This window comes from Mesocricetus auratus, unplaced genomic scaffold (genome assembly GCF_017639785.1).
Source record: "Mesocricetus auratus isolate SY011 unplaced genomic scaffold, BCM_Maur_2.0 Super-Scaffold_100013, whole genome shotgun sequence".
Classification (NCBI taxonomy): domain Eukaryota; kingdom Metazoa; phylum Chordata; class Mammalia; order Rodentia; family Cricetidae; genus Mesocricetus; species Mesocricetus auratus.
Window position 1 is genome coordinate 2697497 of NW_024429196.1, and position 15084 is coordinate 2712580.

The window sequence follows — 15084 nt, forward strand, 5'->3', positions numbered from 1 at the left end:
CAGTCAACACATAGTTATCTATATAAACATTTCTTTCCTGCAAACCTCTTGAGTCTCCCGGATATTTGTTCATGACCCTGGAGTCAAGAACCCCCATGATAGCGATTAGACCACATTTCCTTTTCCTCCTAAGGCACTAAGAAGCCACGCCCATGAATTCTTTCATGGTCTCAGTATTGACTAGTTTGCTGTCACAAAGGGGCATCAGCTGGCACTTGGTAAGGCGTTGTTCTTTGTTCACAGGTTGTTCTGTTTCTCTCTAAGTACCTCTCCACCTGGGCCCCTCTGTCCCAGGCAGGTGTGTGAGCTAGGCTGTCCCCTGTGGCCTGAGGTCAGCTTACCTGGTCTGGTTTCCAGTGGGATTGCATTCCACTGCTGTCTGAGTCCCCTGTATCTTTGAGTTTGTAGTTGAAAAGTAGCCAACATTAATCAAAGACTGCTTTTGAAGTCCTTTAAACTTGGTTCAGTCCATTTTTTTCAGCCTGTTACTCATTTTTGCAATCTGTTTAATATTTTACAGTTTTGGAGATTGTATTTCACATTACAGGACAAGAGATAAGGGTCAAGTCCCTTAATGTGAGAGAAGCATGTGAGATGCTGGGAGTAGGATGGGAGGGAGTGTGGGGGCCCCTCCCAGCCCGAGCCAGGATGAATGTGCCCTTTAAAGTTGCTGTACTGGGAGGAACTTGACACTGCCTGTGCGCTTAAGGGGGGGGGGCAGAGCTAAGAGATGTGTAGAGGCAGAGCTGAGTTCCCACTGCCCCGAAGCTCCGAACCCAAGGCTAGCCAGGAAATGACCATGCACGGATGACACGTGCTGGGCACCTCCTGGACTTTGGGAAAATATTGGGCTAGTGAGTTCTTAGGACCTGCCTATCTCTGCTTTCCCGGTGGTAGGATCACAAATACATACCTCCATGCCCAACTTTCTTTTGAATGGATTCTGGAAATGGAACCCAGGGCCTTATTCTTAAAAGACCCTCTGTGCCACCTACCCAGCTCTTATTATTTTTTCCTTCTCAATAAGTGCTTACACACACACACACAGACACACACACACACACTCACACACACACACACACACACATGAGCACAGGTGCACACTGACCCGAACACACATCCATGCCCACTCCTGCCTGATGTGCACACACCCCTGGCTCTATTCATTGCCATCCCTGGGTCAGCAGAATGCCTGGCCATTCATACAGCTATTGCCCCTCAGTGAGCACAGTCCTTGATAGGTTCTGCTAATTCTGCTGACTTTTTCTCATGGCTAATGGAGCTTACAAGGAGAGGCTTCATACTGGAAATGGTCCAAGGTGGTGCCTAGGTCCCATTACAGAAAGTAAGAAGTGACTCATTTTTATGCTTCAGTTTCCCTGTCTGAAAGTCTTCTGGGAATCTTTAACTGTTGTTAAAAAAGAAGCTTGAGTGCAAAATAGGATACAGGGTCCTTCAAGGCTGGACTGGGCCTCAGCATCTCTCCAATAGCCCTTCAGATGCCTAGAACCTTGGCTCTGGTGCTCTTTAGCCTGAGAATGGGCATAGAGAGGCTGCCTCTCACCATGTGCATTAAGTAGCGGTGACATTACTTTTCCCAGATCATTTTTCCTTCACCTGGTTCAGGGAAGTGTTTGTAGGTCCCCCATCTTACTCACCCCACAGGTTGGAACTGGCAACCTGCCACAAGGCTCAATATTTGCAACCCTCCGTTCATCCCACCCTCTAAATCACAGTTCCCTCCAGCATCTGGGTGAACACCTGCCTCCGGGTACCACCTCCTGTTTCCCAGAGGACCACTCTTCTCAGCACATCGAATGAGCACATTTTGCACTTGGTCAAGACTGCTAATTGCTTCTTTGTTGTTCTCTTTATCCGTGATGTGTGCTTACTCCTGGTCTGCATTGATAGTGTCCGAAGATTAAAACTACAGATTTGGAAGGTGTAACTAGAGGAAGGGTGAGAGACAGCCTGGCTTTAAATCTACATAGAAAAGTAGCTATGAATTACTCAGCAGTGCCGTGATTGATAGTCTAAAATCCTATAGTGCATACAGAAGTTCTATGGCATTTCAAGTGCTCAGGAATGTAATTGGGTTTGGGTAGCTCCACACACACGTGACTTTGAAACCTGAGGAAGGTGATATTAAAAAGCCTTCTTTGCAACAACTTTGAGCATGTGCTCAGTTGATTAACATCTGGGCACCAACAGCAGCCATTCTTCTTGGTAAGCCAGAGAAGGACACTATGGAGGGGAAAAGCTGGTGTAAGGTTACTCATTTATACCCAGATCTAAGGCAGATGGGAATTCCATTGCATCAAGCAACAAACGGTACAATAACCAGCTCAAATCACTCAGCGCCTCCGTCCCTGGTAAGATTCGGTGTCTGAATTTGTCCTTCACGTGACCTTCATATGATAATCTGAGAAATGAGGGCATGTTCTTCAGCAGACCTCACCACATTATTATATACTTTTTATCACAGGTCAGACTTTCTTTCTTCCCAGAAGCCTAAGGAGTTAATCCAAGATGTTTTGACATCCTTCTGTCAAATGCAACAGGACATCAGTCAATAGCACAGACAGAAATTTGGATGGGACAGACCTCTAGACATTTATTTTTATTTTAATTTTTACTTTGTGTGTGTGTGTTTGAGAGAGAGAGAGAGAGAGAGAGAGAGAGAGAGAGAGAGAGAGAGAGAGAGAGAGATGTGTGTGGGTACAGATGACTGTGTGAGCCACTACAAACATGGAGATGAGAGAGGTCAACTTGCATGGGTCAGTTTTCTCCTCTATAGAAGGCTCAAGGGATTGAGCTTAGGTTGACAGTCTTGCATAGCAAAAGCAGAGGGAGAGGCAGCATAGTGGGTAGGGGACTTTACTCAACTGCAATGGAAAGATTTCAGAATCCATGAGAAATAATGGAGGCAAGAAAACTGTGGGTACACTCAAAGATACTGAGTTATTTATTTTAAAATGGTGGCATGCATCAGAATCTCAAGATAGTTTGGGATGCTGAGACAGGAGAATCACAAACTTGAGGCCAATTTAGAGTATAGTGAGATTTGAATCTCAAAAATAAGTATATTTTTGTGTGTGGATGCTCTTGTCTGTGTAGGTGTGCATGTGCACACATACATGTGGAAGCCAGAGGTCAACCTTGGCTTTAGTTCCTCCGTTGTCAGCCACCTTGATTTTTGAGATGGGGTCTCTCACTAACCTGGATCCATCTGTCTGCCTCTCCAGTGCTAAGAATACAAATGTGCACTACACAGCCAGGTTTTTTTTAATGTGGATTCTGAGGATTGAACTCAGGTCTTCATGCTTTGTGTGGCAAGTGTTTTACCAACTAATGGATCTCTGTCTCTGTCTCTCTCTTTCTCAAGTGAGACAACCCCCACCCCAGACTCCAAAGAAGGGAAGCAGTGCAGATGACTAATGCATAAGTTGGATGCTCTGTGGCATGGTCAGCTGCTGGATCTCACAGCTTGCCAGACGTGGGGATACAGTTCACTCAGAGGAGAGAGTGGCAGTTTTACCACAGCACCATCAGAGGCATAAATGCACAAGAATGTAAATAGGAGGGAGAAAGGAGAAGGGGCTCTGAGAACTGCAATTACCTTCCACTTCACAGCCCAGGAGCTCCATCCTCAGCCCAAGCCCACTGTGTGTGGCTCTCTCAGGGTAGATCCTGACGAACCGTGTGGAGAGAGGTGAAAAGGTCCGGAGCTCAGGTGTGTCATAGTTGTTGTTGCCTTCGAAAGTCTGTGAAGCAGAAAGAGTGCTGGTGATTATGAGAAAAAGTAATAAGGGCTGGGGGGGGGTGGTGAGGTGAGTAAAATCCTTGTCTTCCAAGAATGAGGTCCTGGGTTCAATCCCAGAATCCGTGTACAAAAAAGTTGGGTATGGTGGTGTGCATCTATGACCCCACCATGGGGAAGGTAGAGACAGGCAAATCCTTGGAACTTGCTAACCAGCCAACCTCGTCTAATTGACTAGCCCACGTTAATGAGAGACTTGTTTCAAAACATAAGGTGGAAAGTGCCGGAGGGAGGACACCTGAGGTTGTCCTCTGGCTTCCACATTCATGCATCCTTGCATACAAACCATGCACATGTGCACGCGCGCACACACACACACACACACACACACACACACACACACACACACACGGTCACTCTTGGTTTCTTCTTTGTACAGGACAGTAGAAATTTGCTGTCTAAGAGGTCAATAACTGAGTATGAACTAAGCAGAGTAGAAAGGATGACAGAAGGAAAGACTATACACTAAGAATAGCCTCAGAGCCTTGCAAGAAAACCACCACCCAGAATACCCAGTGCACTCTGGAAGTGGCTATCTCTCTTTCTAGAGAAAGGGAGACTACAAGCAGTTTAGGGGGCCAAAATGTTTTATGGGTTCTGAGAAGGTAACACCTGTGCCCATCATATCTATGTGGGGTCTGACCCCAGCTTTCTCTGAGGTGACATGACCTTCATCCCTTCCTGTCTGATGGCATTCCTGGGACAGGACTCAGAGAATCTTTGTGAGCAGGTGGGGGAAGTTTAGAGAGAACCGTGCCTGCTTGGGTCCTAGATCCCCTAAACTAGAAATTCCAAGGGTGCACATTTGGGGATGGTGTTTTCTAAACTGCTTTATGTGTTTTAGCTCTCTCTCTCTCTCTCTCTCTCTCTCTCTCTCTCTCTCTCTCTCTCTCTCTCTCTCTCTCTCCCTCCCTCCCTCCCTCTCTTTGTGTGTGTGTGTGTGCGCGCGCGCGCACACGCTACACATGCATGCGTGATATACATGTGTGTGCTCCAGCCTGTGCGGGTCAGGAGTCAATGTTGGAAGTCTTTCTTAATCTCTTTCCACATTATTTTTTGAGAGTCTTTCACTGAATCTGGAACTCACCAGCTGGCTAGGATGGCTAGCCAGTGAGCCAGGGGATCTGCCTGTTTCCACTTCCCAACTGCCATGATGACTGTGTACATGGACTGGGGGATGTAACTCGGGTCTTGCTTGCACAGTGAGTACTTCACAAACTCAACCATCTCCCAAGTCCCCTGCATCAGGACTCCTAATAGGACAGAGAAGTGGGCACTAAACAGCCTTTAGCAATGGCTGGTATTTCTTCTGTAAGTGAGAAAGGCAAAAACAAACATCGTCTAAGAACTGACCAGCGTCTTTTCTCATTTCTTCTTGGAGACCTCAAAGCACACACTACTGGTACAGGAGCTGAAGATTCAGGGGAGCCTTTGAAACAACACACCCATCTGCCTTGCAGATGTGGCTCAGTGTCACTTATCTGAGGTGGAGGAAGATAACATAGAAAGAGAACTAGCCACCTCTTGGAGTTTATAATAGATACCGAGTTTCAGTAAACACTCCAACTACTGACTCTCGAATAAGAGGCTCCTGTTTTTGCTCAAACTTGGATGAATTAAATCCCTGAAGAAGGAAGAATTAATTTCCTTTTGTGATGCTTGGGTTGGAAACAAGACCTCCTGTGTGCTAGGGAAGTGCTCTACCCCTAATCTATAGTCTCAGCTCAGAGACAGTTTACTGGAGTCCAAATGTCTTATTTCAAGACCTTAGCTTAAACCAGTGAGTGGAAATCTTTTTCCCTGAGGAGTACTACCAGATGAAGGCACTTAGAGATCAAAGGTCTTCTTTAACAGCCAACAGCAGTCCTGGTTACCAGGGACATCCTGGTGGTCTGAATCATCGTGTGCATTGGTATCTCTCTCTTTCTGTGTGTTTATGTGTATTTGTGTATATGTGTGTGCGTGTGTGTTTATAAAGCCCAGAGGACAACTTTAAGTATTATTCCCTCAGCATTCTCTACTTTTCCTTTTGCTTTTGAACAACATCTGTTAGGGTACACTGATTAGCACCCTAATAGCACCTCTGTCTGGCCAGAGATCCTAGTGAGCCACTTGACTCTGCCTCCCCAACTGCTAGTACTACAAGCATACATTGCCACAACTGAGTTTTTCATGTGGGTTGATCATGCTAGCAAGGTAAACACGTTACCTCCTGCATCATCTCTATAGCCCTTACACATCTTTTATAGATGAGGAAATGGAGTCACAGAGTGCTTGCCCATAGTAGAGGCAAGATGCAAACCTTGACTGACTAGTGTTCTAGCCACACCACTACAGTGCCCCGACTCTCAGAAATCAAGCAGCACAGTCAGTCTCATTTTATTTTTGCTTTTGAGGAAAGAGGGTCTTTCTTTGGTACCCAGGACTGACTACAGGTCCTGAGCTGACCTGATTCTAGCCTCTCGACTAGGAGGAAAGAACACCAAGGTCCAAGAAATATCTGTACCCAGGAAACACATTTGTATTCACTGATGTGCCTTTCGCTTGATGCGAACTGGCAGCCAGATGGAGTGGCCAGCCCAGCTGTTCCAGGCAGAGTGGGAGCACACTGAACCGACTCAGCATTCTGACACATCAGAAGGTGTGAGTATCCCATGGAGAACATGCCATGACTAGAGGAAGCATGTAGGAAGAGATAGACAGACAACCAAGGGCTCTGGGTTCTTGAAGTAAATTAATCAGTCTTTATAACTCAGAAAAGCTAGCAGAAATCTAACAAGCTAACAGTAGAGCTTAATTAATTAATTTCTGTTTTTAAGTTATACATTTGCTATCAAGGTCCTGACTCTTGATAGATCTGCAAGCACTGTGAGTAATTGAGACTCTGACACACAGCATTATCAGGCTCAATTAAGTTGTTGTCAGCAAGACGATAATTGTAGTGGAAACACCATTACTACACACACAAGTCCTGTCTACATTGATGAGTCTGGGAAGACTGTCCGAGGAAGCAATGGGATCATTGGAAGCCTGGGACCCTTTTTTCATTTCAACTTGAACAAAGGATGAACACAATTGGATAATTCATAAAAGTTGTCAGCGGTGAGCTGGGAAACTCCGGCAGTGAAAGCCACATGGACTGGGTGAACTCAGGTAGCAGAGCCTGCTCAGAATCAGCAGTGGGCTCCGTAAACCGTAGTGCTTTAGGACATGAGGCCTTTGGCTCCTTCTAGTCCTGAGAAGTTGAGTTAATCCAGACCCTGACATGTAACCATCCTGGCAAGAAGAAGTTAGAAGAGAGATAATTGTGTCCTCACCTTGACTTTTGGACTCTAGAGAAACCTCAAAGAACTAGAATTTCCTAGCAAATTCCAGGCAAAGGAGAAAGCTGAAGGCTGGTGCTAGCCGCATTGAGAGCTTGTCTCCCAGGAAGAGATTTCACAGTTCTGAGAACTTATCAGACCACTTTGCAGCAGAGATAGGAGCTGAGATAAGGATGGGTCAGTGATGGCGGAGACCACAGTTGACTAGCACTGCTTAGCTATGCATACCTCTAGCCCTCTCCTTAAACCTAAGCCTCACACCCAGGACCTGGAAGATACACTTGGGGTCACTGATACCTTTTTTTGTTCATCTTCTCAATGGTGCCACACTGGATAAATCCCCTTCCTCTGCTTTTCACTGTTATTTGCGATGGCCAAGACTAGCCTGCCAGGCTGCAAGGACTAGGCTCTGATCATAACAACTCTGGTAGAAGACAGAGCTTGCCAATTACATGTTTGTGGGTGGGAGTGAGGGAAGGGCATGGAGGAGATTAATTCACAAAAGCACTGTTTTATCCTACAAACACCCTCATTTCACTTTTACATGAATGATGGCTGGCATCCTCAGCAGGCAGGCAGCATTCGGACCATTAAGTAGAATACGTTTCAAATACCTTTATATAATTTGAGAATGTAGACTGTCTGAAATGGAAGATTTTAACAATTTCCATCTCTACCTTAGTGATATTATTTCAGAGGAAGGACATGCTAAGAATCACTGATTAGGCTCAGTCTAAGCAGTTTAGAAGTTCCCATGGTGTCAGGTGTCACAGGAAGGTGATAGTGATGAGCATTTCGGGACTAAACCCCAGTGTAGTCAACCAGTCTCCAGCAGAAGACTGTTAAAGTGGAAACACATGCTTTAGTTTCTTGGGCAACTCTATACTGGATTTACTGCAATGGCTGACAGCTTCAGGCTCCGCTGCCGTGAGGGCTAGGTGACAGGAAGCATATGATGCCTCCTATCAGACACATATGGTGACTTGTTTGCTCTCCTAGAACCCAGTGTGAAGAATGTGTCACAACAACAATGCCTGCATCGGCAGCAGCAGGGAAGTGGTTGATTTACTGCCTACTCCGGTTATGGGATGGAGTCACAGTCCATTCCACTCTTTTGTACAGGACTTCCAGCTTGTGGTGTGTTTCCCTTTCCCTTGTCCCAAGTCCAGAAAGGGTGGACATAAAAGGGACAAGTGGCCTGGGGAGACAGTACAGTTGGTAAGGACTGAGTTTGATTCCCAGAACCCAAGCAAAAAATCCTGGGGGTAGTGTCACACACCTGTAATCCTGGGGGTGGTGTTATACACCTGTAATCCTAGGGGGTGATGTCACACACCTGTAATCCTGGGGGTGGTGTTATACACCTGTAATCCTAGGGGGTGATGTCACACACCTGTAATCCTGGGGGTGGTGTTATACACCTGTAATCCTAGGGGGTGATGTCACACACCTGTAATCCTGGGGGTGGTGTTATACACCTGTAATCCTGGGGGTGATGTCACACACCTGTAATCCTGGGGGTGGTGTTATACACCTGTAATCCTGGGGGTGATGTCACACACCTGTAATCCTGGGGGTGGTGTTATACACCTGTAATCCTGGGGGTGATGTCACACACCTGTAATCCTTGGGTTAGTGTTACACACCTGCAATCCTGGTGCTGGGGAAGCAAATATGGGATGATTCCTGGGGCTCCCTGGACAGTAAGCCTAGCCTAACTGGTGAGTCCCAAGCCTGAGAGAGATCCTGTCTCAAAACACAAGGTGGATCAGGTCTGAGGAATGATGGATAAAGTGCCTTCCAGCTTCCACATGCTTGTGCACACAAGTGCATGGCACACCCATGTCAGTTACACATATAAACATGCACACATACACAAAATAAAAGAGTAAAGTAAAAAGGACATGACAAAAAGGAAGGTTATGAGCTGGGACTGTAGGTCAACTAATTGGTTGAGTGCTTTGCTCAACATGCACCAGAACCAGGGTTTCATTCTTCAGCACTATGTACACCAAGCACAACAGTGTATGCCCGTGATCCCAGCCAGAGAATTAGAAGGTCAAGGCTGCTTTATAAGTTGGGGGCTAGGCACAGTTGGAGCCTCCATGAGACCCTGTGCTGGAAAAGAAAGAATGTAGCCACACATCATACTAAAATGCTTTAGAAACCACCAGTCAATTCAGGGAGGGCAGAGGACATTCTTACACTTTCCTCAGTGAGGAGAACATTGGTTTAGTCAGTGGCCAGCAGCTCCATCGCTGACTTACAGCTTTTGGGGGATAGGATCTTAGCCCTCAATGCCACGTATCTGGAGGGAGGGAAGCTAGAAGCATGGCCAGGATTTCTTCTTGTCTGCAAGACCTTGCAACACTGGTTGGAAAGTGAGATAGGAATATCCCAGCCAAGGAGCTGCAGTCTTTACCCATGGGGGACAGCTTTGGGGAGGTAGAGTTAGAAAGACCTAGGACAAAGGCCAAATGTGTTGGTGTGAGAAGTATCAGCAGAGTATCTGAAAACCTGGGGGCGGGTCCTCATTTTCATCCCAAATCCACTTAGGGCCACCCAAGTACACTCCTGGGACCATTTCCAACTTGGTGTGGTCTGCTCAGAAAGTGTAAATAAATGTAGCCAGAACCCTGAGTAAAACATAGTGACTAAAGTATAGCTTTTGTGTTTAAAACTTAACCCACATTTTGTGGCTGCTGGGATACTTTAATATTGAGATTGCCTCCTTGTTTCATTAGATTAGCAAGAGGTGACTGAGTTTTAAGAGGTTCCAAATGCATAAGAATATATCTAAGCATTATCTACCATAGCTAAAAGATGGAAACAACCCAAGGATCCATCAGTAGTGAATGTAAAATTGTGGTAATTCACATGACAGAACATGATTCTGCTCTCAAAAGAAAGGAAATTGGGACCAGCGTTATTTCAGTGTTACACTAAGTGAAATAAACTAGCCATGAAGCAACAGATTCTCTACTGTGACTGGCTTAAAGGGGGTTCCTGAGCAGTCAGAGTCAGGGCAGGAAGCAGGGTGGTGATGTGCCAGGGACCAATGGGGGGGAAGTGGAGGGCCATTCCTGATGGGCCCAGGATCTCGGCCTCACAAGACTACATACAGTTCTGGAAAAGAGCTGGACATGGATATGATTTACATGACACTGCCATGATGTGAGCTAATGAAGATTCAGATGGTAAAGTCTATGCATATTTTATCACAATTGGATATGTGTTTGTTTTTTTATTTTTGGTGTTTTGGGACAAGGTCTCATTCTGTAGCTCACACTGGTCTGGAACTCAGTGTGTCCCCAGGCGGGTTTCTAGCTCAGCGAGATCCTCCTGCTTCTGCCTCCTGAGTACTGGGATTACATACACACCCAGCTCAACAATCCAAAGCTTAAAGAGTGTGGGGAATTGTGGCTCAGTGAAAAGTCCACTCTTTCCATACACTTTCTTGAGTACCATGAGCCAACCAACCAACCAACAAGTGCTTCTGGGAGAGTGTCCGGTGGGTGAAGTACTTGCTGTGCAATCATGAGGACCCGAGATTGGACTCTTCCAGCACCCAAGTAAAAGCCAGATTAGGCATCTCGAATTTGTAACCCCCATGCTGGAGAGATGGAAACGGGAGCTTACTGACAAGACAACCTAGCTAAATCTCTGCTTCCCTGGGAAGTCCTTGACTCTGGCTAGCACATGAGAAAGGGCCTGGGAGATGGTTCAGTTGGTAAAGCACTTGACATGCAAGCATAAAGACCCGAGTTTGATTCCCCAAACCCACATAAAAAGTTGACTATAGTGGTGCACACTTGTAATCCCAGCCTTGGGAGGAGGAGATGCAAGGAGCACTGGGACTTATGGCCATGTAGCCTAGACCTTGTCTCAAAAAACAAGGTGACTATCTCCTGAGAAACCACATTCAAGGTTGACCTCTGGCCTCCACACTCGTGTGTGAGGTGCTTCAGGTAGGCATGAAGGCATGTGTGTGCATGACCATGCATGGACGGACACACACACGCTCACACACGCACACACACACACACACACACACACACACACACACACACACACACCACAACAAAAAATCCCAGGATGTGAGGAATGACTCTTCTATTATGGGCTAGAGAAACGACTTCCTAGTGAGCTAGTCAGCACACAGAGTTCCCAGACAGCGGCTGCGCCCTAGCCCCAGGCCTCACCTTAGCCTTGCGCTTGCCGTCATCCATGATCATTTTCCAGTCGGAGCCATTGTTACTGTAGGCGATCTTGAACTTCTTCATGAACACCTTGTTTTCTCGGTGCTTCCCACCCTGAATGATGACACCCCTCACTATCTTCTCATCCCCCAAGTCCACTTGGAGCCACTCATTGATGTATGGGTGGGCTGAGGGTGGCAGGGCCCAGCCAGAGCGACTGGTCACCAGGCGGATGTTTTCTGGCATCCAGTTTCTGTCTCCTTGGTTGGATGCTGTAATCTGGGAGTCTGAGATAAGTCCAGACACCATGCCCAACATTCCAGAGCAGGGGTAATCTAGAGGGTGGGGAGGAACAGGTGAGGTGAGGTTATTTTCTGAGAGACGCCATGCTTAGAAAAACATAACCTTGTGTCCGCTTATATGGAATCCTCAGTCTCTGCGAGTTTACATTAGCAGAGCCGTCTCCCCTGCAGATTCCCTGTCCACTTGTATCCTCTCCTTAGACTCACATTCCCACAAAGGAGACCTGCATCCAGAGCATCACTGCCACCCCGGCCCTGCTTCCTTCCCAGTTCTCCTGAGTTTAACATCAAGCTAAGATCCCACTTGCTTCTGTTCCTAGCAGTTGTTCCAATTTCAAGGAGAAGTGCCACTCATTGTGGGTTGGAGATATTTAAAGAAACACAATGAGAAGTTGGTAAGGACACGACAAAGGAAGATCCTGGCTTAGCATGGAGAAGGCAGCTGAGGTCCAGGGAGCTGGGTGTCCAATGACAAGGACAGTGCCATTTTATCCTTACCGTCAACTGTCCTCAAGATCTCTCTCTCTCTCCCCTCCCTCTCCTCCCCCTCTCAGATAGGGTCTAATATAGTCTGGAAATGAGTAGATGAGGCTAAGGATGACTTTGAACTTCTGATCCCCCTGCCATCACCGTGAGTGACAGGATTACAGGTATTACCACTATGTTCAATTTATGTGCTCCTATGGATTGAACCCAGAGCTTGGTGCATGGTAGGCAAGCACACTACTAACTGAGCTACGTTATCAGCCCCCTGTCTTCTTTTGAGACAGAGTCTCATTGTGTATCTCTGATTGGCTTGGAATTTACAGAGTTTTTTCCTATATCTGCCTTTTAAGATTACAATCAACCTGCATATGTGTGGAGGTCTTGGGACAACTTGTGCTGCCATTGCACAAGTGCCTCTTGAATTCTGAGACTAAAGCTTACCGCTGTCCTAAATCTTTGCTTGTTTGTTTGTTTTTCAAGACAGGGTTTCTCTGTGTAGCTTTGGAGACTGTCCTGGAACTTTGCTCTGTAGACAGGCCAGCCTTGAACTAACAGGGATCCATCTGCCTCTGCCTCCCAAGTGCTGGGGTTAAAGGTGTGTGCCACCACTGCCTGGCTACCCTACTTTCTTATCTCAAGGAAAAGTGCAATATTTTCTGTCTAGGTTTTAAAAATCACATTCTGGGGAAGGGGAGTTAGCTCAGTTGGATCTCCAGAATCTATGTAAAAAGCCAGGCACGGTAGCTGACACTTGTAATGCAGCACTGGAGAGGCAGAGACAGGCAAATCCCTGAGCCTCAGTGGTCGGCCAACCTAGATGAGTTGGTGAGCTCCCAATCCCAGTGAGAGACTGTCTCAAAACAAACAAACAAAAGTGGGCTGTACTTGTGGAATGACATCGAGGTTGCCCTGGGGCCTTCACACATCTGCATGTGCTCTTTCCACATGCACATTTCCGGTGAACTCAAATGCCCCTGTTTATATGACACACACGTTTCCATTTCATATCAGCTAACTAATATATTCAGTTACCGACAACATACTCTACTTAAGCAATTCTCCCTCACATCCCACAGACAGATTTCCTATTGCTGCCTTTGCTTCAGCCTCCTCTCTGCTGATCACAGAAACATGGCCTGCAAAAGGGTCAAGATGCAACTCAAGAGTCAGGGACTCCCCTTCCAGCCATGTGATGGCCCAGGCAGGAAACGGCTCCCAGCTGGAACAGAGCTGTGCTGTGGATGGGACTATGAGTCCTGTAATCACAGATGGACTGTAAGACACCTAAGAACAATGACGTTCATATGGACCTCTTTGCATTTTCTGTAGCAGTTTGAGCTTCTGAGCAACAGGGGAATATCCATCATTGATTGACTGATTGGCTGCATAATAACTAATCAGTTATCCTCCTTGCAAAACGATACAGCTCAATTAGGGACATGCAGGAGTGACAACATATTTTCCTTTGAAACAATTCCATTCTACATGATGTGACAAATTGTAATCTAAAAACCTAGCCATCCTAAGTGATCCCAGTGAGGCTCTTGTTGACGGTAAACATGGGTCAATCAGCACATCTCCTCACGAGCCGTACAGTTCTAACGCTGTGTCTTCGTTCGCACACCAGGGCCTGGAATGTTACACACCCCAGCTCCTCCGCTGCTCATTCACTGATGCTACAGAGAAGCTCTTCCCCTCTGGGTGGAGGCCAGGCTTTCTCCCATTCCCTCTCTCTGCTAGACCCTCCTTCCATCTTGCTCTTCCCACCATTTAATCTGTGGAGAATATTGACCCGTCTTCAAATATTATTTAACTTAGTCAATACTTCCAGTCTGTAATTGGACACATTTGTTTTCTTGGATGCCTTATGATACTCTATGTATATTTTTCTTGTACTGAGAATCTTATTCACTCTTTTGGATAACTGCTTTTTGTTCCCTCTCTCCCTCCCTCCTTTGATCCCTCCCTCCCTCCCTCCCTCCCTCTCTTCCTTTCTACTTGTTTTTTTTTTTTTTTTGAAAAGATCTCATGTCCCAGGATGGCCCTGAATTCCCTGTGTAGCGGAGAATGACCTTGATCTCCTGACTCTTTTGCTCCTGCCTTCTAAGTACTGGGGTTCATGTGTGTACTTCCATGTGGCCTCTGCAGAGTTGGGTTCAGAGCTCACGGATTCCTGTGTGCTGGGCAAACATACTAGCAACTGAGTCGCATGCCAAGCGGGATCTTAATTTGATTGAGGCTATGAAACAAGTCATATTTTGCTGTTTTCTGAGACTTGCTGAGCCTGTTTTTGTACACTGTCATCCTCAACAAATATTTGCTGAATGAATCAACGTATTTCAACAGTCAGCAGCAGCTGTCGTTTCTCAGGATGCCTTCCTGCAACTCAGCCTGGCTATTTGTTCTGGGTGGGATCTGGAAACCAAGAATAAACTTAATGGGGATTAAAAAGAAGATTTACAAAACCCGTTTTACTGAAGGACTGCGAAGCTCACATCAGAAACAGAAGTCCCATTTCTTGGTTGCAGTGGTCTCACCTGCCTGACTTCCAACTGGCTTTTTTATAGAGGTGACACTCAGCTGGCAGAGGGAGCCAGATGCTACCATTTTAGAAAAACACAATTAATGTGGATGCCGCAAGCAGGGCAGAGCCTCCACCACACAAATGCCTTTTCTCTTACACAGAACTTCCGGGTTTTTCTTTCTCCAAACATGGTGACACCCAGCCCACACTCAGTCAGCTGTGTCGAGCCGGTTCCCACCACATCTTTGTGAGTGTCCCTTCTGAAAGGCAGTAGAGGGAACCTTGATTTGACCTTCACCGAAAGCCGTAAGACTCACACTGTGCAAGTGTGGACATATGTCTGAGGGACAAATTACATTATGTTATACTCTCTATGATGCTGTTGGAGACAGGGTCTCTCACTGGCCTGGGGTTGTTGGGCCTAAGAAAA

General features: G+C 46.4%; 1 protein-coding gene across 4 annotated transcripts in view; it reads right to left on the reverse strand.

Annotated features, from left to right (window-relative positions):
* Positions 1-15084, reverse strand: part of Nrp1 (neuropilin 1) — a 149452-nt gene that overhangs the window by 23237 nt on the left and 111131 nt on the right. For all 4 annotated transcript variants that reach the window (XM_040755278.1, XM_040755279.1, XM_040755276.1 and 1 more), the window contains exons 10-11: positions 11346-11677; positions 3620-3764 (exon numbers count right to left, since the gene is read on the reverse strand). In XM_040755278.1, the coding sequence (XP_040611212.1) occupies positions 3620-3764; positions 11346-11677 (477 nt within the window). The remainder of the gene's footprint in view (positions 1-3619; positions 3765-11345; positions 11678-15084) is intronic.